This window comes from Eurosta solidaginis, chromosome 5, assembly GCF_040869045.1.
Source record: "Eurosta solidaginis isolate ZX-2024a chromosome 5, ASM4086904v1, whole genome shotgun sequence".
NCBI lineage: Eukaryota > Metazoa > Arthropoda > Insecta > Diptera > Tephritidae > Eurosta > Eurosta solidaginis.
The window spans coordinates 273,555,864-273,582,348 of NC_090323.1; the positions used below are offsets into that span (position 1 = coordinate 273,555,864).

A 26,485-nucleotide genomic window follows, 5' to 3' on the forward strand; every position below is an offset into this window, starting at 1 on the left:
TTTTTATTGTCTGCAAACGACTTGTAGCTTTATTTTTTTTATTCAATACCATTTAAGTAAGTTATAATACTAAAGATTAAGTACACAACTCTACATTAGATATTTAAGTATTCCTGGTATTTCTTTTTGGTACGATTCGAATGAATTTTAATAAATAACTAGGTTCATCATTTGTACGTGCATATCCAAGACCTAAGAAACGTCAACTCAAAAGAACGTATTATTATTATTATTATTATAACAGTAATTTAATTACTGTGCATTTTACATAAACAAATCACTAGGCTGATATTTCACTTTAAATGTTATCTTAATAAATATAAGGAACATCTACATATTTGACATATAAATGTAAGTCCGAATACGATGGGCAAAATTAGTACACTAAATCATTACTAAAAACTAAAATAGTAGATAATCCATCTTTGGTATGTTTTTCAACTGTCAAAGATGCTTACATAATAGCACACTGACAAGGCAGTTCAAAAACCGCTTTAACGAAGTGTAGTATTTCCCATAGTGTACCTATACAAGTGTGTTCACTAAGCGATAAACGTCAAAACTACAAACAGCCTCGCTCACCTGATGGAAATCTCAGGTCTAGAGTCGCATTTTTGGTCTCAACGACAACATTTTTGACTACCAATCGTATCGACTTTTTCAATTTTTCAATCATTCGGCGCACTCGGTAATGGTATCCATTTTGAATTCGCTGTCATTCCGAATCCAGCGAGTGCCTGTCAGAATGCTTGACAGATAAGTCAACACACTTGTGCTTGTACACTATGGTATTTCCACATCCATACTAAGAAAGCAATAAGTGAAAAAGATATTCCGAACGAAATTATATCAAATTGACTAAGTAGGTTTCCATTATATCTGTAATTTTTCTGAGTGGAAGTAAAGTCTCATTTAGGCATTGTATAATGAATGTTTTAAAGATTATTTGGAATTGTATGTAAGAATAATGAAGCCGTTGCATTGTATGGTACTCCGTTTGAGTCGGTCAAGCCAAGGAAACTTGATAAAATTGCCATTCTTCCATGAATGATGGTACAAATGCCTTGGATGTTGTAAATTTAACTTTTGGCCGAAGGGTTCGTAATTGATCTTCAAATAATTCTAATGATTCGGTACATGCTGTACCATTACCATGTGTTAAAAATTTCCCATCAGATTTTAATATTTTGAAAGAAGACTCTAGAATAGTACGAATGAAATCCCAAATTTCGCCAACAGGTGTACCAGATATTGGGATATCAGTAAGATCTCCAAAAACGTAGTCGAATTTACGATGTTCTGATATGTATTTTTTCATATATTGTACACAATCTCCAACAATAATATCATAGTTTTTGCCATTACGCTTTTCGAGTACGCCACCGCAAATAGTATTTAAATATTTGTTACAAGCTTGCATCACTAATTCATCAATCTCAAGCATTACGACATATTTGGGGTTCTCCTTAAGTAATTCATATAATAATGCACCATCTCCACCACCAAGAATGCATATCTCTTTGTCTTCATAGTTTTCAGTTCCACGACACATCAATGTTTCCGTATATATTAAGTCCGATTCGGCAATATCTGAATAAAAAAATGGATATGCATAAATTCACTATGTATATGTACACATATAAATTTTAGACTATAAAAAGTTATTGTTGTTATAATAACTGCCATATTATTTTATTGCAATCAAGGTTAGGTTAGGTTGAACTGGACGCTCAGTGAGGACCTCAGGAAAAATCTTTCTAGGACCTGTGGCACTTGCTGCTTCTTCATCTGATAGCTGGCAAGCGCAGGACACGAGGACAAAACGTGCTCGATCGTTTCCTCTTCCTACCCGCTTTTCTTACATCTGCTATCGCTGACTAAGCCTTATTTTAAAGAATGTGACGCCAGAAGACAGTGTCCACAGTGAGAATACCCATCATGAGCCTACAGTCCTCTCCTTTTAGTAAAAAGTAACTTTGTTAGTCTAAGGTTGTAAACCTATCTTTCCCGTTTGGTCGATCTTGTGAAATTCTCGCCTTCTCTTTATCTCGCCAAATTTAATTGGAATGTGTACGGAGTAAGCTTGGAGGGATGCGCCCACTTAGCTAGCTCATCCGCTTTTTTTTATTCCCATCTATTCCCAAATGGCATGGGACCCAATATATATGTATGTATACCCTACAAAAATTGTTGGATTACTTGTTCCATTTTCTTCATGTTGGAGTACTCTAACAATACTCATTTGCAATGCGTTTGCGGACCACCATCAGCCGATCACGACACGATGACGATCGAACAGAGTTGCCAAAAGTAAAATATTGCATACAAATAACTAATAAAAAAATTTTACTATGGAAACTGATAAAATGCAACCGCGCACTCGTTTTATGTATACATACTATAGTATAGAGAAATATTAGTTTCTTTGTCCACGCAAATGTTAAAAACATAAGAATATTCGTAGTATAAACAAGTAAGGAAGGTTAAGTTCGGGTGTAACCGAACATTACATACTCAGTTGAGAGCTATGGTGACAACATAAGGGAAAATAACCATGTAGGAAAATGAACCGAGGGAAACCCTGGAATGTGTTTGTATGACATGTGTATCAAATGAAAGGCATTAAAGAGTATTTTATGAGGGAGTGGGCCATAGTTCTATAGGTGGACGCCATTTAGGGATATATCCATAAAGGTGGATCAGGGTTGACTCTAGAATGCGTTTGTACGATATGGGTATCAAATGAAAGGTATTAATGAGTATTTTAAAAGGGCGTGGACCTAAGTTCTATAGATGGACGCCTTTTCGAGATATCGCCGTAAAGATGGACCAGGGGTGACTCTAGAATGCGTTTGTACGATATGGGTATCAAATGAAAGGTGTTAATGAGCATTTTAAAAGGGAGTAATCCTTAGTTCCATAGGTGGACGCCGTTTCGAGATATCGCCATAAAGGTGGACCAGGGGTGACCCTAGAATTTGTTTGCACAATATGGGCATCAAACGAAAGGTGTTAATGAGTATTTTAAAAGGGAGTGGGCCTTAGTTCTATAGGTGGACGCCGTTTCGAGATATCGCCATAAAGGTGGGCCAGGGGTGACTCTAGAATTCGTTTGTGCAATATGGGTATCAAACGAAAGGAGTTAATGAGTATTTTAAGAGGGAGTGGGCCTTAGTTCTATAGGTGGACGCATTTTCGAGGTATCGCAATAAAGGTGGACCAGGGGTGACTCTAGACTTTGTTTGTACGATATGGGTATCAAATGAAAGGTGTTAATGAGTATTTTTAAAAGGGAGTGGGCCTTCGTTCTATAGGTGTTCGCCTTTTCGAAATATCGCCATAAAGGTGGACCAGGGGTGACTCTAGAATGAGTTTGTACGATATGGGTATCAAATTAAAGGTATTAATGAGAGTTTTAAAAGGGAGTGGTGGTAGTTGTATATGTGAAGGCGTTTTCCAGATATCGACCAAAATGTGTACCAGGGTGACCCAGAACATCATCTGTTGGATACCGCTAATTTATTTATATATGTAATACCTGCCAAGATTTTAAGGGTTTTTTATTTCGCCCTGTAGAACTTTTTCATTTTCTTCTACTTAATATGGTAGGTGTCACAACCATTTTATAAAGTTTTTTCTAAAGTTATATTTCGCGTCAATAAAACAATCCAATTACCTTACCATATTTCATCCCTTTTTTCGTATTTGGTATAGAATTATGGCATTTTTTTCATTTTTCGTAATTTTCGATATCGAAAAAGTGGGCGTGGTCATAGTCGGATTTCGTTCATTTTTCATACCAAGATAAAGTGAGTTCAGATAAGTACTTGAACTGAGTTTAGTAAAGATATATCGCTTTTTGCTCAAGTTATCGTGTTAACGGCCATGCGGAAGGACAGACGGACGACTGTGTATAAAAACTGGGCGTGGCATCAACCGATTTCGCCCATTTTCACAGAAAACAGTTAACGCCATAAAAACTATGCCCCTACCAAATTTCAAAAGGATTGGTTAATTTTTGTTCGACTTATGGCGTTAATAGCGAAGAATCAATCTTGCCATATGTACATATGTAGTGTCATGTAGTGCCAGCCAACTAAAAACTATGGTTCAGCTATACATGGTTGGCTCATCTGTAAAGCAACAAAATATGTCTGTTCAAATTGTCAAAATCTGTGTATTGGTGTTGGTGCGAATGGTATGGAATGGAAACATAAAACTTAGCAGTTTTTGTATGTGTAAGTAAAATGTTGCCAATGTGTTGGTTTCATTTTGAGTTTAGCATCTCATTTTGACAATCCCTTCGACCATGCAATGACATAAATAAAATCAGCTGATGAGATGAGCCAACCTGTATAATTGAACCATGCTAAAAACTAAAAATAAAACTAAAAACTAAAATAGCTGGCATCACCCCCAAATGCAACCATGCATGTATGCACTTGGCATTACTGGGTGAAAGAGTCGAATGACGGAGAGAATTCTGATTGGCTGAATCTCCCGTTAAGCGGGAGTCATTGGTGCCGTATGTCGTATCGCTGTAGTCGCATCCCTAACGTAATCAGCTGTTTATCGTTACGATGGTAAACCAAAAACCAATTGGTTGGCTACGATACGGTTACGACCTTAGCGGCACCAATAATCGATTGCATTGATTCCCATAAGGTTGGTCGAATCAGCTGTATAAGGTTACCGATACGGTTACTGATAAAGCACCAATGTCTTCAGCTTTACTCGACTCTATCACGCCATTGCATTATGCGATTTTCCCGTTATGCACTTTTGCATAGAACATAGCGGAATAATACAAGATGGCAGCGTGGTGACATACCTACAAACATAAATAAAAATTCCATGTACTTTGTTTTTGTAAATTCGATGGACAAATGTCAAAATCGTACGGCACCGGAAGTTGATGTATCAAATCAATTAAAAAAAGTTTATAATCAGCTGTTCCATGCTGCCACCTTGTATCGTTGCGCCATGGCATAGCGGCAGGGCTGCTTTGAAGCGTCAGCAGTTTTCAGCTTCAGTTCAGTTAGAATTGAGCCGGCCGCCGCGTTAGAACTAAAAACGCAAGAAGAAACTAAGTAAAATTAAAGTGAAAAAAACTAAAAAAGACAAAAACTAAATTGTTAAAATAAGAACTTAAAACAACTTTTAATTGTATATATAAAACAACAAGTGTGTTTTAAATAAAAGAAACTGAAAGCAAAAATAGTGTTTTGGTGTGGGAGCGTGGGCTAAGTGCCAAAAAACGAGTGGCCAAAAACGGTATGCCACTTTACACATAAAAGGCGACGAAGAACATTTCACACACATAACCAACAACTTAAAACGAACAAATTATCTCACATACACATATGTAGTTATCAGCTAAGAGTTGTTACTCACACATACACACGCACATAACTAAAAAACTAAGCAGGTGATACAACAGTTCTAGAAGTTGCAACGTCTAGACCTTGGGAGAAATATGCGAACGAAGCAGCTGAGAGTATAAAAGCAGCGCAAGCTGAGGAATAACTAATCACTTTGATTTAAACACGCTATTAGTTGTGAAGTGGAGTACAATTGTGAAGTACTAATATCTAAATCTAAATAAAGACCAGTTTGCAATACTGAATATTGGAGTTATTTATTCGACAGTTCAGCGATTCGAACATTAGCAAAAGGTGCATACTAACCAGGATTTCCCGAAATTCGTTATAATATCATCGGAAAGGTTAAAAGACTAGCAACTAGGTTAAAGACTTCAACTAAAAATAAAATTTCTGATAAAAAAAAACTTTTTCGTACATCATTATTGTTTATTGAAAACTACGGAAAAATGATACGGGAACACCTATGTACTCAAAAAGGATATTTATAAATGCGATTTAAAACAATAAAAAACCCTGCAGAAAAAAGTTATCAATTGCTAAAAAAGAACTAAAAGTTGACTATTTTACGGGATTCCGGACCGTAACTCAATTTTAGTTAACTACAGGAAGTAAGATATTGTAACGAATTTACTGAAATTCCGCTTATTTCAAACCTTCTGCTAACGTTCGAATCACTAAATTGTTGAATAAATAACTCCATTATTCAATAATGCAAAGTGGTCTTTATTAGACTACTTTGAAAGCACTTCACAATAACACTTATACTTCGCAACCAATAACGTGCTTAAATCAAACTGCTTACTGACTACTCAGCTTGCTCTGCTTTTGTACTCTCTGTTGCCTTGTCCAAATGTCTAGACGTTTCCTCTTCTAGAATCCTCTACCTGGTCACCAGCCATACGGGCGTGTATTTGTAGTGTGTAACCATATGCGTGTGTATTAGACCTGGCGCAGCTTATATGAGATTTTTTTTTTTTTGGAATTTTGAGTACGGGGATTGGTCAAATATGCGATTCGATGTAATAATTCATGTGGTAAATTTTTAACTCGATCAGAGTGTGCCAACCTGTGCCATAATGAGGTCAAAGGTCAAAATATAGAAAAACACTTGGTTTTTTTTACTGTTATCTGTTTATTTATTATATATAGAATGTAATGACCTCATTATTCCTCAATATTTTGCACAGTAATTTTTTCTATATGTCCAATAATGATAAGACAATTTATAAATATTAGAAAAGAGTAAATTAGTAAAAATTCCATTGAACTAAGGCGGGCCACTGACGACACAAATTATCTGCACAAGACTGTTGTTGGAATTGAGTGGAATTGCGTTCACTGAGTTCACAACAACAAATTACTCGAATTTGCGCAGATAATGTAGTCAGTGGACCGCCTAACGGTAAATTCATACATTACGGTTCACATACGCCAATGTTGATAATTAGGCAGACTGAGACGTGCAAATAGAGCTTTTAATATTTTGTCATTGCGAAATTGACTGTGGTTAAGAAAGGGTCTTTATTAAAATAATTAAAAATAGTAAAAGTTATACTGCAATATCGTGATGGCTGTAAATAATTTTGTTACACTTAGATCTGCTGACACAAACGTATATTTGATAGGAAAATGTGAAAAAAATATACTTGGAAGCAAGTTACCGTCAAAACTACAAGTGCTGAAATGTTTTTTTTACTATGTGCGGTGTGAAAAGAAAACAATTAAGGAAAGTGCTAAATTGGCTTCGAAGGAAATATTGCCTTTTTGGGAAAGAGCACGTATTCCAACGTTAAACAAAAAAACATGTGACGATAAATTGGTGAAATTATATGATGAGTGGAGAACAGTACAGAAATTTTGGACATCTTCGTTTCCTAGTTCTCGTAAAAAGGAAAATGATTTCAATGATAATTTGAACAATTTATTCGATATTGCACATGCTGATGCTTTAGAAATGATAGCTATTCCTGAGGACCGAGACTTTTTAATTAAACAAAGAGAGCCAGGTTGTGTTGGGAGCATTATTTCTATAGATCAATGTCTCGCAAATAAAGAAAAACGGAAGGCGCAAAGGTTAGAAGAAGAAAATCGACGCAGAGCAAAGTATCAAAGATTGGAAAGCACTCAAGGTATTTAGCTAATTCTGCTGAAACAAATAATATGTAAGTTTCTCTTTCAACTAATTTTTTTTAGAGTTGAGTGTAGACTATGATGTAAGTGATGAAAGTGAATGTGAGTCTGAAAAATCTGTAGAGCAGTTGATGATCGTATCAAACACCAACGAGCTGAAAAAAAACGTGGTAAAAAAAGCTTCATAGATGATAGAATGCTTGCTTGCATGGATGCTGGCAATATGTCAACCCCACTCGCAATTCATTTTATTATTGCAACAGCTAAAGCTTTGGGTCACAATATTGAAGATCTGGTTATTAATTGTACAAGTTTGAGAAAACAGCGCAAGGGCGTCGGCGTCATGGTACAGAAATTATTGAGAATTTCAAGGTATAAAAGTTTATTTTGGATTTGTTATGAATACTTCTCAGAGCGAAAATTTTTCAGATCCCTGATACATTTGTGTTACACTGGGACGGTAAACTACTTCCTGCAATGACTGGAAAGGAAAAAGTAGAACGCCTAGCTATTGTTTTAACGGCAGATAATATAGAAAAATTAATTTCCATTCCAATTATTGAATGTGGAACTGGTGAAGCAATCGCCCAGTCCATATATAATTACTTAGAAAAAATGAATATGATAAATTCGGTGGAAATGGTATGCTTTGACACGACAGCTACAAACACTGGTAAACGTAACGGTGCTGGAATGTTGCTGGAACAAAAATTGAAACGTAGCTTGTTGTGGTTACCATACAGGCATCATATTGCAGAAATCATACTACGAGCTGTATTTGAAATATATTTTGGAAAATCTTGTGGCCCGGAAGTTGCCATATTTGAACGGTTTTCGCGGGAATGGAACACTTTCGATTTAAAAGATCTTTCAATTGGAATCATGGATGAAGAAGTGCGACGTGCTATAAATGCAGAGGAATGTGAAGCCAATAAAGAATTTTGCATCAAAAATATAGCAAAAGACCACATTCGCCATGATTACAAAGAGCTATTGCAACTCATGTTTATTTGCTTAGGTGGCAGCATCCCGAACGTTTCCTTTCGTGCACCTGGCGCGACGTCACATGCCAGGTTTATGTCAAAAGCGATATATGCCTTAAAAATGTTTGCTTTGCAAAAACAATTTAAAATGTCTTCCAGCCATTTGAATGGATTCCGCAATGTGTGTATTTTTCTGGTGCGTCTTTATATTCCGTATTGGTTTCGAACTACTAATGCAGTCGAAGCACCAAATTTGGATTTGCAGCTGGTAAAAACATTGCCGGTTATTACGACCCAAAAATATCTCTAGCCTTATTAGATAAAATGAAAAACCACTTATGGTATCTGTCCGAGGAAGCCGTTGGTCTCGCCTTTTTCGATTCTAATGTGGACTTAAATGTGAAAAGAAAGATGGTTGAAGCACTAGCATTAGAAAAAGAGTTTGAAAGCAATGACGACAATGGCGTTTATCTGCATAAAAATGTAAATGCCAGCATTGAAGAAATGAAAGCGTTCATAAGTAAAGATTTAAGTTGTTTTGTAACGCAAAGAACTAGAAATATCTTTTCACGATTGGAAATAGACGTAAAAATTTTCAACTTACATCCCTCAAACTGGTGCGAAAATGCAGAATATTTAAAAGGTGTTCAAATCCTCAAAAACGTCACTGCTGTTAATGATTCTGCTGAGAGGAAAGTAAAACTAATAACAGATTTTAACCGGTCTTTAACTCATAGCGAAGAAGATAAACTATACTTGCTTCATATTGTCGAGAACTACAGGCAAAAGTTCCCTTCATATACTAAAACTTCGCTTTTGTAATATTCTTGAGACATATATTAATGATTGAAATGCAAATTGTGGAAAAATTGCGTCATTTTATTTTTTCTTTAATAAATAAACAGATAACAGTAAAAAAAACCAAGTGTTTTTCTATATTTTGACCTTTGACCTCATTATGGCACAGGTTGGCACACTCTGATTGAGTTAAAAATTTACCACATGAATTATTACATCGAATCGCATATTTGACCAATCCCCGTACTCAAAATTCCAAAAAAAAAAAATAACGCCAGGTCTAGTGTGTATATGTGAGTACTACCTCGGCTGATGATGACATGCGTTTGTCAGTATCTCTCTGCTGCTTGTATGTATGTGTGTACGTGATGATTTTTTGTTGTGCATTTATTTAGTGGCCGTTTGCAATTCTTATTTTTTTATACCTAGCTGTACTTGTACACAGGGTATTATAACTTTGATTGGATAACGGTTGGTTGCACAGGTATAAAGGAATAGATATAGTGTTACGGTCTGCTGTTATGGTCTACGGTTACGGTCCACTTGGGAGCGTTTTCGTGCGAACACACCTAGTGACTGGTGATGGGACCTAAAAGTTGCGATGCAAAAGTATTGAAACAAAGAAAGAAAAAATCGGCGATCACTAGCAAAAAAACCACGAGTTTCCGCAGATCGAAAATCTCTTTCTTTCTTTTCCTGGTTGGCAGCGGAGTAAGTCAGACGAGAATTACAGATTCATAGTCGCGCTTAGCGATTTGTGTGCTTTTAATGCTTTTTTTCCTGGTTGGCACGCGGATCAAACGAGGATTACAGATTTATAGTGGCGCTTAGCGATTTGTGCGCTTTTAATTCTTTCTTTCCTGGTTGGGACGCGGATCAAACGAGGATTACAGATTTATAGTGGCGCTTAGCGATTTGTGTGCTTTCAATTCTTTCTTGTCCTGGTTGGCACGCGGAGTTCGTATACGAGGGGCCACTTGACATATTGGCAACAACGACAATTCGAGCAAGGCTTATTAGCCAAAGAGTTTGATGGCCCGAAAAGCGTTATATTCTGCGAAAAGTAGGGGTTGCGTTCGTACCAGCAGCAACGACGCCCCTAACCACATCACCCCTAAATTAACACCGAGAGGTAGCACCGCACCCACATTTCAGGAGTTAACGTGTTTTAAGAAGTTGGGAATACAGCAGCCAGCACCTCGTCGTCATTCACCTCACAATTTGTCGACAAATGCGCATGTTAGCCGACACGATTCTATGCAATTGATAAGCAACTGGTAACCCATAAGCAGCGTTGTAACGCCGCCAATATTTGACAGACCCGCCAGCTCAAATTCACTTCCGCTAGTCGTCCTTATAACAACAAGCGCGCTACCGCCAGCTATAGCGCCAACCACCATCGCCGGTGCAACCACAACCATTACAGTGCACAACCGCCAACCGTGCCCACCAAAACCGTGCACGACCACTACTACAGCGCTAACCAAACGCGCCAACCACCATCGCCGGTGCAACCACAACCATTACAGTGCACAGCCGCCAACCGTGCACCACCACTACTACAGCGCCAACCAAACGCGCCAACCACAACCATTACGACGCACCAACCACCACCAACAGCGCCTACCATTACAACGCGCAATCACCATCGTCGGTACAACCACAACCCCCTCGGTAGCGCCAACCACGAGCGCAACAACCACCAGATGTACCACCACCACCAGTTGCAACGAACATAGGCCTACGCCACTACTGTCAACAGCAACAACAGGCGGCACCACAGACTACTATACCAGCTACTACAACGATACCAGCTACTACAACAATCCCAGCTACAACAACAGCAGGGCCGCGAACATAGGCCTGCTGCCACTCCCGGTTACGACAACAAATATGTACGGTTAAAGCGGTGAGTTCGTTCCGATACTGACCAAAATATACGTATTTGTACCCTCAACATTTTTCGTTCATTTTGACTCTGCAAGAACATGTAGTTATCAATATACAAACATTTTCAAACTTAAGGCTACAACGCTAGTATAAAATTTTAACACGTAATGCATATATACATATACCTAAATTAAAGAGAGCAAGCAGCATCCACTTGTTGCAAAGTAAAAATGTAAACGTAACGTAGAGTAAAGTTAAAGACGTTTAATTAATTTAGAAGCAAAAAAAAAAAAAAAAGAAACAAGACAATACCAACACCGACAGTGAATATGTAAAACAATTTCTTTAATGAGTATGATTTACTATAAATTTAAAAGTTTACGTTTTACTTGAATATGTAAAACAATTTCTTCAATGAGTATGATTTACTATAAATTTAAAAGTTTACGTTTTACTTGAATATGTAAAACAATTTCTTCAATGAGTATGATTTACCGTAACCTTAAAAGTTTAAGTTTTAATTGAATATATTTACTAGGAATACACAAAAAGAAAATTACAAAAAAATTTAAACTATACACTATGTGCGCTATAAACGTTAACTTGGTTATTAAGTTATCTAGTGAACCGTATAAATAGGTCTGCGCAATTGACGCACTGCCTACTACATAGATAAGCATACGTAAATGTTAGTTTAAATCATGGATGAATAGGTACTTTAGAGAAGCGTGAATTTGCAGGTGCATACAGGCCCTTACCGTTTGCGAAATTTTGCTAAATTAGCATAAAAACCTTTGATAAAAATTATAAATTATTGGAATCAGGCAAGGAAACTGGTATAGCTGGAAAAAAAAGGGGGGGGGGGGGGGGATATGTTCAAATGAAAGTAATGGTAAGAGTAAACAAAAATGAATATTAAATTAAAATAAAGTTACCTAAACTAAAATAAATTAATTGAAATAAAATAGACTAAAAGGAAATAACCTAAATACAATAAAGAAACGAAGTAAGCTCAAATAAACCAGAATAAAATAAAATAATCTACAGTAAAACAAACTAAAATAAAATAGCACAATTTTTTTTCTAAATGTATCCCTCCCCCTCTTACTGGTTACCTCTAGGGCCTTCCTCTAACTTAGCAACCAATAAAGCATTTTGGGAGTAGGTATTTCGGCCAGTTTCCAGATAAGTGCAAGGGTCACAAGCACCTACAGTGTGGTGCAGAACAATAGCAACACAGTCATACAATGTAATTGTGATAAGTAAATTTGTATAGTAGGTGAGGAGATTATAAGTAGTCGGCCAATTGATGTAACTTTGATCAATGTTCTAGAAAGTTTTTTTCTCGCTCCAACCAGTTAGCAACAAACTTCCCAAATCGCATTGGCAGTAACATTTAAACGCTTTTACACCAAGTTCAAAAGAAAAAGGGAACCAAAGGAAGAATTTAGTTGATTTTGAAGTTGACCGATGTAGACCAATCGGGCAGCGATCGAAGCGACAGGATCTGTTATTTTCGACTTCAAGTCAACTGTCTTCAGACTATTATTTTAAAAACAAAGTTTCGAACTAGCATGATCACAGTTGTATCAAGATGACCTCAGTTTTCGCTCTATCAATCTGAATTGCGAAATTGATGTATGTAACGTCTGAGGACCTAACTCTTGAATTAATGTATCTAGGTTTTATGTCAGAACGTTTGCAAGGAATATTATCTTACAAAATCAACATCTAAACAGACTCAGTTTTCTTCTACTATCCTCATTAACGAGATACAATTAAGCTATCAAAGCTAAATTCACTTTCAATGATAAGCAAGCCTACGTCTCTTTTGATCGTGATTTTGGAAGATTTAACATTAGTTAGCTGTAATCTCTCGAGTTTTGCCTAGTATTAATTCAGTTTTTTTGTTTATATAATGAATTGTCAATAAAAACATTGTAGTAATGGGAATGCTGGCGTTCTTTTTTATTTAGAAGGCACGTAGGGTATACAGGTAAGGGGCCACCGAAATATAGGTGCGTCGGTGGCCATGGGTTTGAGGGTGGGATCAGCACCGGGCGCCGCAACAACACCCGCGGCGTCCCTATGTATATTCGGCCTCTTTTTGTTTTCTTTTAATTTTTCAGCGTTTTTTCTTGATTTTTGATTTTAGCGTTAGTAACCGGCCATGTCCGGTTCGGTAATTATTTTTGCGTCAGTTTTTTTGAATTTTGAATTTTTAAATTTTTGAATGTTAACGGTCTGTCCGTGGCATCCGGTTCGACCGGATGTCGTTTTAATTTGTATTGATAAGCGTTTTGAGTCGGTCTCTGCGCTTCTGTCGGTTTTTTTTTGAATTTGACAGCTGAGTTTTTTTAAGGCATAATATGACATTTTTTTCTGATTATGGCGCAGGAACAGTAAGGTTGGCAAGAACCCGGCCCAGCCGACAATGACTAGCCACTGTGCACCACCACATCATGCCGACCGCCTTCCTTACTGCTTCCATCATAGATGCGTATCCATAACAGATGGCGCCCAACGCGATTTGGTGCCTGAGGCGCTGTCGCGCTGGTCATTCCTGGTCAACTTGTGAAGTTGACCATCCCACCAGTCCGAGGTGGGCAGCCGCAGGAGCAGCCACCTGCGTTGCGGTGGGATGGTTGGACGGATCAAGTTGTCCGGAGTGATCATCGTTGACAGTTGCTGAGGGCGCCATAACAGATGGCGCCCAACGTGGCAACCGAGGCGCTGGTCTCGGTAGTCAGTTCGGGCAACGTGTGAAGTTGACCATTCCACCAGTCCGAGGTGAGCAGCCGCAGGAGCACCCACCTGCGTTGCGGTGGAATGGTTGATGGATCGGGTTGTCCGGACTGGTCATCGGGGTCAGTGGCCGAAGGATCCACGGGACTACACGTCAGTCTCCGGATTTTTTATTTCACCCGGTGAGGCAGTGCTGCACGCACTTTATTTTTTTTGTAGTTGGGGTTTTTTGTTTTCCCGGAAGTTGTCCGTAGTCGGCAGTGGAAGTATTTTGTCCGCTAATTGGGTTTTTTTTTGTAATGTTTAAATTTTTTTCTTTAGCTTTGCCGAATTTGTGATGTCTGGTGTGAGTGGGTGAGTGAAATTGTAAGAACCGCAGCTCAGCCCACGTCTCAGGAGGTACCACAGAATACCACCTGGATTGTGAAGGGTTGAGCTGGGATTCAAAGTGGCACCTCTTCCTGTCCCACCAGTCTGGGGAGCGGCCCTTGAAGCCACTCCACCCATTGGGGCGGAGGCAGGAGGGGTGTCCCGGGTGAATGGACGGGAGGCCTCAGCACCCCCTGCCAGTCCCACTAGCGCGTCCCCAGAGACCGCCTCTGCGTTGCGGCTGGGTGTGTTGGGACCAACCTGTGTATGTAGGACATTGACCCTAGTGGCCCCAACCAGTCCCAGAGGCAGGTCCTTAAGACCCCCTTATGCGTTGCGCTTGGGAGCACTAGGGACAAGTATGAATGAGTTTGTGTTATTTTTTTTTCTCCCTGTAGCCTACTGCCTTCTAATGATGGGACGTCAGCATTCCCATCATCACCCCCCTGTATATATATAACTAATCCCTCTTCTTTTACAGCTTTTTTTTCTTTTCTCTTCGATACGATTATCGAGAAAAAATATATTTTAATATTTGTCTTCGCGATTTTTTTCCCTCGCGCAAATTTTTTTTTTCTTTCTCTACATATATTTATACGTTTTTTTTTTAAACCATCTTCTAGACTATAGGGTGAAGGGGGGTGAATTCAGGTCTTTTTTCTTAACCCTTAACTGCTTTACTCATAAGTTTTTTGAGATACCCAAAATTACGACTTAACTAATTATTTTTTTTTTCTTTTTCAATTATAATGTCGAATGACCAATCGTTCGGGCGAATGCCCACCAGAAACACCCCTTCCGGGAGTAATGGCAATTTTTTTATTTTTTACCAAATTTATAAAATAATTTTTTTTTAAAAACTTACAAATTCGATTTTTTTTTACCCTGTCTGGGCGTTTTGGCGGTCGGGGACATCTCGCCCAGTATTCTCCCCGAGCACTGACCTCATAGGATGTTCACACGCGTACTCACCTAGGACCGTGAACACCCTGTCCGTCCACGCTTAGGTTGGACTAGCCTTTCGGAGTTTGGACGAGTACTCCTTTACCAAAAGGTCTACCCAAATATTTTTTTTGGCCTTCTGTGGGGGCGATAACCATTAGCCTTTCGGAGTTTGGACGAGTTCTCCTTACCAAAATGTCTACACCCATATTTTTGTTTTGCCTTTCTTTGGGGGCGATTACCATCTTTCGGAGTTTTGACGAGTTCTCCATAACAAATGTCTAATTGCCGCAAAGCCCTTTTAGACTAGGAAACAGAATTAATTCCCCATTTGACTAAATTTTTTTTTGATGGACCTATGTTGCCCGGCTAGCTTCGTAGTGGGACTTTGAGACTCTTATCTCAGGGGTGAGTCGTGCCCCACGTTGATTGGCATCGGAGGTCCCTGGCAGTGGCTTCCCACAGAGGATCCGGTTTCCTGTTCGCTTCATCGTCAGGTCTTCAAAGCGAAGCAGGTTTGTTACGGTCTGCTGTTATGGTCTACGGTTACGGACACACCTAGTGACTGGTAATGGGACCTAAAAGTTGCGATGCAAAAGTATCGAAACAAAGAAGGAAAAAATCGGCGATCACTAGCAAAAAAACCACGAGTTTTCGCAGATCGAAAATCTCTTTCTTTCTTTTCCTGGTTGGCAGCGGAGTAAGTCAGACGAGAATTACAGATTCATAGTGGCGCTTAGCGATTTGTGTGCTTTTAGTGCTTTTTTTTCCTGGTTGGCACGCGGATCAAACGAGGATTACAGATTTATAGTTGCGCTTAGCGATTTGTGTGCTTTTAATTCTTTCTTTCCTGGTTGGCACGGGGATCAAACGAGGATTATAGATTTATAGTGGCGCTTAGCGATTTGTGTGCTTTCAATTCTTTCTTGTCCTGGTTGGCACGCGGAGTTCGTATACGAGAGGCCTTGACATATTGGCAACAACGACAATTCGAGCAAGGCTTATTAGCCAAAGCGTTTGATGCCCCGATCTGCGAAAAGTAGGGGTTGCGTTCGTACCAACAGGAACGACGCCCCTAACCACATCACCCCTAAATTACTAAATTAACAACGAGAGGTAGCACCGCACCCACATTTCAGGCCGTAACGTGTTAAAGAAGTTGGGAATACAGCAGCCAGCACCTCGTCGTCGTTCACCTCACAATTTGTCGACAAATGCGCATGTTAGCCGACACGATTCTATGCAATTGATAAGCAATTGGGAACGCATAAGCAGCGTTGTAACGCCGCCAATATTTGACAGACCCGCCAGCTCAAATTCACTTCCGCCAGTCGTCCTTATAACAAGAAGGGCGCTACCGGCAGCTATAACGCCAACCAAACGCGCCAACCACCATCGCCGGTGCAACCACAACCATTACAGTGCACAACCGCCAACCGTGCCCACCAAAACCGTGCACCACCACTACTACAGCGCCAACCACCATCGCCGGTGCAACCACAACCATTACAGTGTACAACCCCCAACCGTGCCCACCAAAACCGTGCACCACAACTACTACAGCGCCAACCAAACGCGCCAACCACCATCGCGGTGCAACCACAACCATTACGACGCACCAACTACCACCAACAGCGCCTACCATTACAACGCACAATCACCATCGTCGGTACAACCACAACCCCCTCGATAGCGCCAACCACGAGCGCAACAACCACCAGATGTACCACCACCACCAGTTGCAACAAACATATGCCTGCGCCACTACTGTCAACAGCAACATCAGGCGGCACCACAGACTACGATACCAGCTACTACAACGATACCAGCTACTACAACAATACCAGCTACAACAACAACAGCAGGGCCGCGAACATAGGCCTGCTGCCACTCCCGGTTACGACAACAAATATCTACGGTTAAAGCGGTGAGTTCGTTCCGATACTGACCAAAATATACGTATTTGTACTCTCAACTTTTTTCTTTCATTTTGACTCTGCAACAACATGTAGTTATCAATATACAAACATTTTCAAACTTAAGGCTACAACGCTAGTATAAAATTTTAACACGTAATGCATATATACATATACCTAAATTAAAGAGAGCAAGCAGCATCCACTTGTTGCAAAGTAAAATTGTAAACGTAACGTAGAGTAAAGTTAAAGAAGTTTAATTAATTTAGAAGCAAAAAAAAAAAAAAAAACAAAAAGAAACAAGACAATACCAACACTGACAGTGAATATGTAAAACAATTTCTTTAATGAGTATGATTTACTATAAATTTAAAAGTTTACGTTTTACTTGAATATGTAAAACAATTTCTTCAATGAGTATGATTTACTATAAATTTAAAAGTTTACGTTTTACTTGAATATGTAAAACAATTTCTTCAATGAGTATGATTTACCGTAACCTTAAAAGTTTAAGTTTTAATTGAATATATTTACTAGGAATACACAAAAAGAAAATTACAAAAAAATTTAAACTATACACTATGTGCGCTATAAACGTTAACTTGGTTATTAAGTTATCTAGTGAACCGTATAAATAGGTCTGCGCAATTGACGCACTGCCTACTACATAGATAAGCATACGTAAATGTTAGTTTAAATCATGGATGAATAGGTACTTTAGAGAAGCGTGAATTTGCAGGTGCATACAGGCCCTTACCGTTTGCGAAATTTTGCTAAATTAGCATAAAAACCTTTGATAAAAATATAAATTTTTGGAATCAAGCAAGGAAACTGGTATAGCTGGAAAAAAAAAAAGGGGGGGGGGGGGGGGGGGGGAATATGTTCAAATGAAAGTAATGGTAAAAATAAACAAAAATGAATATTAAATTAAAATAAAGTTACCTAAACTAAAAAAAATTAATTTAAATAAAATAGACTAAAAGGAAATAACCTAACCTAAATACAATAAAGAAAAGAAGTAAGCTCAAATAAACCAGAATAAAATAAAATAATCCACAGTAAAACAAACTAAAATAAAATACCACAATTTTTTTTCTAAATGTACCCCTCGCCCTCTTACTGGTTACCTCTAGGGCCTTCCTCTAACTTAGCAACCAATAAAGCATTTTGGGAGTAGGTATTTCGGCCAGATTCCAGATAAGAGCAAGGGTCACAAGCACCTACAGTGTGGTGCAGAACAATAGCAACACAGACATACAATGTAATTGTGATAAGTAAATTTGTATAGTAGGTGAGGAGATTATAAGTAGTCGGCGAATTGATGTAACTTTGATCAATCTTCTAGAAAGTTTTTTTCTCGCTCCAACCAGTTAGCAACAAACTTCCCAAATCGCATTGGCAGAAACATTTAAACGCTTTTACACCAAGTTCAAAAGAAAAAGGGAACCAAAGGAAGGATTTAGTTGATTTTGAAGTTGACCGATGTTATTTTCGACTTCAAGTCAACTGTCTTCAGACTATTATTTTAAAAACAAAGTTTCGAACTAGCATGATCACAGTTGTATCAAGATGACCTCAGTTTTCGCTCTATCAATCTGAATTGCGCAATTGATGTATGTAACGTCTGAGGACCTAACTTTTGAATTAATGTATCTAGGTTTTATGTCAGAACGTTTGCAAGGAATATTATCTTACAAAATCAACATCTAAACAGACTCAGTTTTCTTCTATTATCCTCATTAACAGGAGATACAATTAAGCTATCAAAACCAAATTCACTTTCAATGATAAGCAAGCCTACGTCTCTTTTGATCGTGATTTTGGAAGATTTAACATTAGTTAGCTGTAATCTCTCGAGTTTTGCCTAGTATTAATTCAGTTTTTTTTTGTTTATATAATGAATTGTCAATAAAAACATTGTAGTAATGGGAATGCTGGCGTTCTTTTTTATTTAGAAGGCACGTAGGGTATACAGGTAAGGGGCCACCGAAATATAGGTGCGGTGGCCATGGTTTTGAGGGTGGGATCAGCACCGGGCGTCGCAACAACACCCGCGGCGTCCCTATCTATATTCGGCCTCTTTTTGTTTTCTTTTAATTTTTCAGCGTTTTTTCTTGATTTTTGATTTTAGCGTTAGTAACCGGCCATGTCCGGTTCGGTAATTATTTTTGCGTCAGTTTTTTTGAATTTTGAATGTTTAACGGTCTGTCCGTGACATCCGGTTCGGCCGGATGTTGTTTTAGTTTGAATTTATAAGCGTTTTGAATCGGTCTCTGCGCTTTTTGACAGTTGATTTGAATAGGCATGCTATGACTTTTTTTCTGATTATGGCGCAGGAACAGTAAGGTTGGCAAGGACCCGCCCCAGCCGACAATGACTAGCCACTGTGCACCACAACATCATTCCGACCGCCTTCCTTACTGCTTGCATCATAGATGCGATTCCATAACAATAGACGTCCATATATCAAAATCATCAGTATCGAAAAAAAATTTGATTGAACCATGTCCGTCCGTTAACACGATAACTTGAGTAAATATTGAGATATCTTCACCAAATTTGGCACATGAGCTTATCTGGACCCAGAATAGATTGGTATTGAAAATGAGCGAAATCGGATGATAACCACGCCCACTTTTTATATATATAGAAAACACAAAAAACCTGACATTGAGTAAATAATACACCTAGAATGTTGAAATTTGACGTGTGGACTGATATTGAGACTCTTGATACAAATTTTTAAAATGGGTGTGGCACCATTGTGATAAAATCAATTTTACAAATATTATTAATCATAAATCAAAAATCGTTAAACCTATCGTAACAAAATTCGGCAGAGAGGTTGCCTTTACTATATGGAATGCTTTGAAGAAAAATTTACGAAATCGGCTAAGGACCACGCCCACTTTTATATGAAAGACTTTTAAAAGGGTCGTGGACGAATAAAATACGCTATATCTTTGCAAAAAAGAGCTTTATATCAATGGTATTTCATTTTCCAAGTGGATTTATAACAATAAATAGGAAAAACTTCTAATATTAAAAATTTGGCGTGGCATCGCCCATAACTCGAAGAAAAATTAACGGATCGTAATAAAATTGGGTACAAAAATTTTCCCTATAGCAGGAAATATTTCTAGAAAAAATGGACGAATTCGGTTAAAGACCACACCCACTTTTATATAAAAGATTTTTAAAAGGGTCGTAGACGAAAATAATAATCTATATCTTAGCGAAAATGAGCTTTGTGTAAATGGGTGTAGCACCGCCCCTTTTTTGTCTGAGCAATTTTCAATGTTTCGGGAGCCATAACTCGAAAAAAATTTACATATCGTAACAAAATTTGGTTCACATATTTCCCTAATAGCAGAAAACATTTCTAGTAAAAATGGATAAGATTGGTTAAGGACCACGTCCACTTTTATATAAATGACTTTAAAAAGGGTCGTAGGCAAAAATAATAAGTTAAATCTTAGCGAAAAATAGTTTTGTACCAATCATATTTTGTGCCATTATAACAAGAAATGATAAAAAATTCAAATCTTGAAAAATGGGCGTGGCACTTTCCCCGTTCTTACATTGTATTTCCCAACGTTTCTGGAGCCATAACTCGACGAAAAATTTGGGCACATGATGCCTTTTAACAAGAAATATTTTCAATAAAAATGGACTAAATAGGTTAAATCACCTTTGTTTATATAAACGATTTTGTAAAAGTGCGTAGATGCAGGAAATAAGCTATTTCTAGTAAATTTGGAAAATTTCGTTAATAATCCTGCCCTTTTTATGTCATAACGCTTTTTAGTAGAATAGCACTTGTGTGTTTATATTAATTGTTCTGTTATATCTTTATTTTAAAATAAACAGTAGAGAAATTCCCATATCTGAAGGAAAACTGCATTATTACCCGCTCAAGGTCATTGGTGTTAGCCTCTGTATCCTTTTTGCTTCTTTTAAACGAAAATTAGTTCAGAATAGAACCATATGTACATATATGTATGTATTATTACGCAGCGTTGTAACACCATTAAGCACACAAAACAAACAACAACCGCATTTCAAGTGTACAGCTGGGTATGTAACGTTCGGTTTCACCGATTGTCATTGTTAACTTATATTGATTTAGATAAATAATAATAATATCTGATCAATAACAGATTACAAACATGAAGTATTAGAAAAACTACTGTATCTTTGTGATCACTGTTTTGTAAAGAAATAATATAACCTAAGAAACTGCTATTGATTTTTGATATATTATGTAAACCATGGCGGAACGATACAAGGTGGCAGCATGGAACAGCTGATTATAAACTTTTTTATTTGATTTGATACATCAACTTCCGGCGCAGTACGATTTTGACATTTGTCCATCGTATTTACAAAAACAAAGTACATGGGATTTTTACTTATGTTTGTAGGTATATCACCATGCTGCCACCTTGTATCGTTCCGCTATGATGTAAACTGTAAAATCTGTGAGAAGAAAATTTAGAATAAAATTTGTAACGATTACGACAAGATCGTATTTTTCAATTTAAATATAATTTTAAAATAACAATTTTTAATTGGCGCCCAACGTGGGGCCCGCCGAAAATCTGTTGCTAAAAATTATTGCCTGAGATCAATAAAAGGATTATAAATCCTATCTAAAAGGATAGCAGGATCGGCAGGACGTAAAATAATTAATTCTATTAAGAAATAGTAGTTAAACCGCAGCACGTTAAATTAATAATTTCAATAAGGAAAGAAAGGAAAAACTAACAACAATAAGAATCAATTTTTTAAAAGCAAGACTGTAAACCTAACAGGAATCAACGAGGAAAATTAACTACAATAACAACAATCAATTTTTTTTTTAAAAAGTAAGACTACAAACCTAACAGCAATCAACAATCAATAACAGCAATCAAATAAAAGAAAGAAGAGAACCAATAATGACAAATATTTAAAGCTTAAACTAAAAGAAGATTTTAAAGGAATTGCAGACGTTCGAAAGCAACAATTTTGAAGTTAAATTATTAGATGGAAATAATTCGTTTAAAATGCATGTAAGTCATAACCAAAATTGATTAGTGTGATCAAATTTTTTTAATTTATATTTTGAAAGTCGGTATATTTAAATTCGAAATATTTCTTTTATTTGACATTAAGGTTATTTTTAAATGAACTTTGAATGGTTGAAGTGCTATTTTTTATTTGAATTTTGATCTTAACCTTTGATTTAAAGGGTGTTGTTCAACAAACTTATTTTAATGGATATTTTATTTAAATTGTTTGCACTTTTGAGTTGTAATTTACAACCATATTGATCTTTTTAAACAACTCTTTTGTTAGATAAGTGTCATTTGTTCCTCAAGCGTTTAATAAGAAAGCAAAATGAGCGTCTCTAGGGAACAAGTAGTGGAAATTGTTAATTTGGCCAATAATAAAGTTAAGTTAGAACTCGCTGAAAAAATAGCAGCGAGCGAACTCGTTAGACAAGAATTATTTACTCAAATAGAGCAGCTTACATTAGCTCTTGATCGTTTGCAAGTACCAAGTGTAGAGCCACTTCAACCAGTTATAATTAATTGAATAGCTGAATCGGAAAACTGTAGCCTAGATTTAATTAAATCCTTACCAGACTTTAGTGGCGATGCTTCTTGTTACCCGGCTTGGCGTTCTGCTGCTAATTTTGCAATAAAGTATTATAAAGAAGGGTCTGAGAAATACTATGCCGCAATAGGAATTCTCAGAAATAAAATTACGGGTTCAGCTAACTCAACGTTGTCTTCTTTCAATACTATTCTTAATTTTAAAGCTATTATGTCCAGACTGGACCAAACTTATGGAAAACGAAATGAGTATTCTCAGGCAGGGAAAGTTTTCAATTGCAGAGTATTATGACAAGGTAGAGGTACAGTTAACCCTAATAATAAATAAACAGATAATGACATATTCAGGTAATGATGAGGTAATAGGTGCACTTAATGAAAGAGCAAGGGAAAATGCATTGCGAATTTTTATTTCGGGACTTCGTCGTCCTATATGTGATATTTTCTCTTCAAAGCCAGAAGATCTTCCAACGGCTTTGGCTATTAATAAATAATAGTTTAAAAAAAAAACTAAAAAAACACGCTTTTATAGCTAACCGAACTAAAAAATAGAAAATAATTTTCAATTAAAAAGAGTTTATATAATAGTAGTAGAAGGTCAAACAATCATTTATAGTTAATCACCTCAAAATAAAATTATAATAAAATTTAAGTTATTAACAGAATAATTTAATTTAGATTGAAAACCGTGGGGTGCATTTGACTACATTTCATATCTTTCCTCTCAGATAGTTGCCAATAGAATGATTGTAACATTCAATATCAAGCACCCCACGCTTTTTACTGTGAAGTAAATTATTCTGTTAATAACTTATATTTTATTATAATTTCATTTTGAAGTGATTAACTATAAATAATTGTTTGACCTTCTACTACTATTATATAAACTCTTTTTAATTGAAAATTATTTTCTATTTTTTTAGTTCGGTTAGCTATAAAAGCGTGTTTTTTTAGTTTTTTTAAACTATTGTAACGAATTTGCTTGCAATTCCGCTTATTTCAAATCTTCTACTAAGGTTCGAATCACTAAACTGTTGAATAAATAACTCCAATATTGAATAATGGAAAAATGGCGTTTATTAAAGTACTTCACAATAAATAATACTGCTATTGCTCGCCAGATAGCGTCTTAATCAAAACTGCTTATTGTGCTTTTATACTCTGTGATTTCCTCGTTGCATCTTCTAGGCGCTTCCAGAATTTACTTAGTTACTGCCATATAATTATAACTACAGATGCACGTGTATAGCTTGTCAGATGCGCGTGTATTTGTGAGCGACACTTCCACAATTACAATTGCGTACTTTTGCATCGGCTTAGAGATGGCAATACCCCTTAATGTTGCTAATATTCGTAACACTATTATTTATTTTTAATTTTTTAGTTCAAGCAATTTTAAAAGTTTTAGTCGAGAGTGATGAAACCTCGAAACGCCAGCGGCCCATGGATGAATACAACCCCACGGCACCGAAAAGGGCCAAGACGCACGGGGGCTGGACGCAGTCTTTCGCCGAAATTGCCAAGGGTCGGCAGATCATTGGCATTATAGACGAGAACAGCGAAGATGGCAGGATCCCGAAACAACAGTGGAAGTGGATCAAGGCCGCGCTCGCTACAGTGGCCGTTAAGATTAAGAAAGACAATCCTGGTCCACCGCCATCTTACACCGATGCAGGGTGGTTCCAGGGCAATGTCAAGCTAATTGCCTGTGACGACGCCTGGTCAGTAAACCTCTATAGGGCCGCCGTCACGCTGATAGGGGTGGTATATCCGGGCGCGCGCCTCAAAGTAGTGGAGGCGCGTGATATCCCCTCACGACCAAGGGCTAGAGCCTGGGTTCCAGTGACGCCAACGGACCCAGCAGACATCCTGGAGCTGCTCCAGGATTACAACCCGCCACAGGTTTGGAAGTCAACCCGGATAAAACCGAGCTTGTCCTCTTCACGAGGAGGTACAAAGTACCAAATCTTACACCGCCAAGAATTGGGGGTACGTTCTTAGCGTTTAGCGATCAAGTCAAGTATTTGGGAGTCATTCTGGATAGGAAGCTATTATGGAGTGACCATATAGTGGAGCGATCCAAGAAGGCAGCAGCAGAGTTGTTCACCAGCAAGAGGGCAATTGGCACCTCCTGGGGATTCTCCCCTAAGGTGGCCTACTGGATTTACACAGCCATTGTGCGCCCGATACTTCTTTATGGTGCCTTGGTCTGGTAGCCTAAAAGTACCTATCTTAAATGCTTCAAAATGTGCAACGGAGTTCGGAGCTCTGCATTACCGGGGCTCTCGGCTCCACTCCAGATTCCGTTACATACATACATGGATACATAGATAGATACAGGCCAAGCTAATAAAAGCGTGTTAAAAAGGGCTCCAGTATGCTCTTTCGTAGATGTGCCATGCATCCCCATCTATCATTAATAAAGGAATGCGTTCTTCGCATTATGTGCAAGGTTTAAAAAATATAGCCATTTGGGGTGGTCATAAGTTCAATTGACATTATGTCCGTTAACTTTATGTCACCCCACCATCACATAATTGCATTGTCATTGAGCCTTGATACGTGTGCAAAGTTTCAATCAAACTTATGGCCATTCAAAGTGGTAATAAGGCCAATTGACCTTAAGGCCGTTGTCCTTATGTCACCACACTATCACATTAATGCATTGTCATCGAGCCCTGATACGTGTGCAAAGTTTCAATCAAACTTATGGCCATTCAAAGTGATAATAACGCCAATTGACCTTATGGCCGTTCACCTTATGTCACCACACCATCACATTAATGCATTGTCATCGAGCCTTGATACGTGTGCAAAGTTTCAATCAAACTTATGGCCATTCAAAGTGTTAATAAGGCAAATTGACCTTATGGCCGTTGACCTTATGTCACCACACCATCACATTAATACATTGTCATCGAGCCTTGGTACGTGTTCAAAGTTTCAATCAAACTTATGGCCATTCAAAGTGATAATAAGGCCAATTGACCTTATGGCCGTTGAACTTATGTTACCACACCAACACATTAATGCATTTTCATCGAGCCTTGATACGTGTGCAAGGTAGGTAGGTTGAACTGGCCGGTCCATGAGGACCTCACATAGACTGATTGAGTCCGTAGTGTTACCAGAAGTTTGTTTTAACGACCAAACTGAAAAACCCTATCAAAAACCAGGACCTATGTTATAAAATAACTCCGTCCTCTTGGCAAATACTAGAAGCTTCCTAGGACTTAAGCCACTTGCTGCTTCTAGATCTGACAGCTGTATCACTCCTAATAGCTGGAGTCTTAGCCTGGCAAGTGCAGGGCACGAGCACAGAACGTGCTCGATCGTTTCCTCCTCCAACCCGCACTTCCTACACCTGCTATCACTGACCAAGCCTAATTTAAAGGCATGTGACGCCAGAAGGCAGTGTCCAGTCAGAATACCCGTCATGAGTCTACAGTCCTCTCTTTTTAATGATAGAAGCAACTGTGTTAGTCTAAGGTTGTAAGACCTACACATAATCTTCGACACTTTACAGCACCGCGCTTGAACCCACGCCTTTTCTGCTTGGTCGATCATGTGCACCTCTCGCCTTCGCTTAATCTCGCCCAATCTAATTGGGACGTCTACGGAGCAAGCTTCAAGGGATGCGCCCTTTTTAGCTAATTCGTCCGCTTTTTCATTCCCATCTATTCCCATATGCCCTGGGACCCAATATAGATGTATGCTTCTCCCTGTCC

General features: G+C 38.0%; 1 protein-coding gene across 4 annotated transcripts in view; it reads right to left on the bottom strand.

Annotated features, from left to right (window-relative positions):
- The window catches only part of Sms (spermine synthase), a 101,039-nt gene continuing 74,554 nt past the window's right edge, over window positions 1–26,485 (bottom strand). For all 4 annotated transcript variants that reach the window (XM_067790836.1, XM_067790837.1, XM_067790834.1 and 1 more), the window contains one exon: window positions 1–1,590. In XM_067790836.1, coding sequence (XP_067646937.1) covers window positions 1,007–1,590 — 584 coding nt within the window. In that variant the 3' untranslated portion in view covers window positions 1–1,006. The remainder of the gene's footprint in view (window positions 1,591–26,485) is intronic.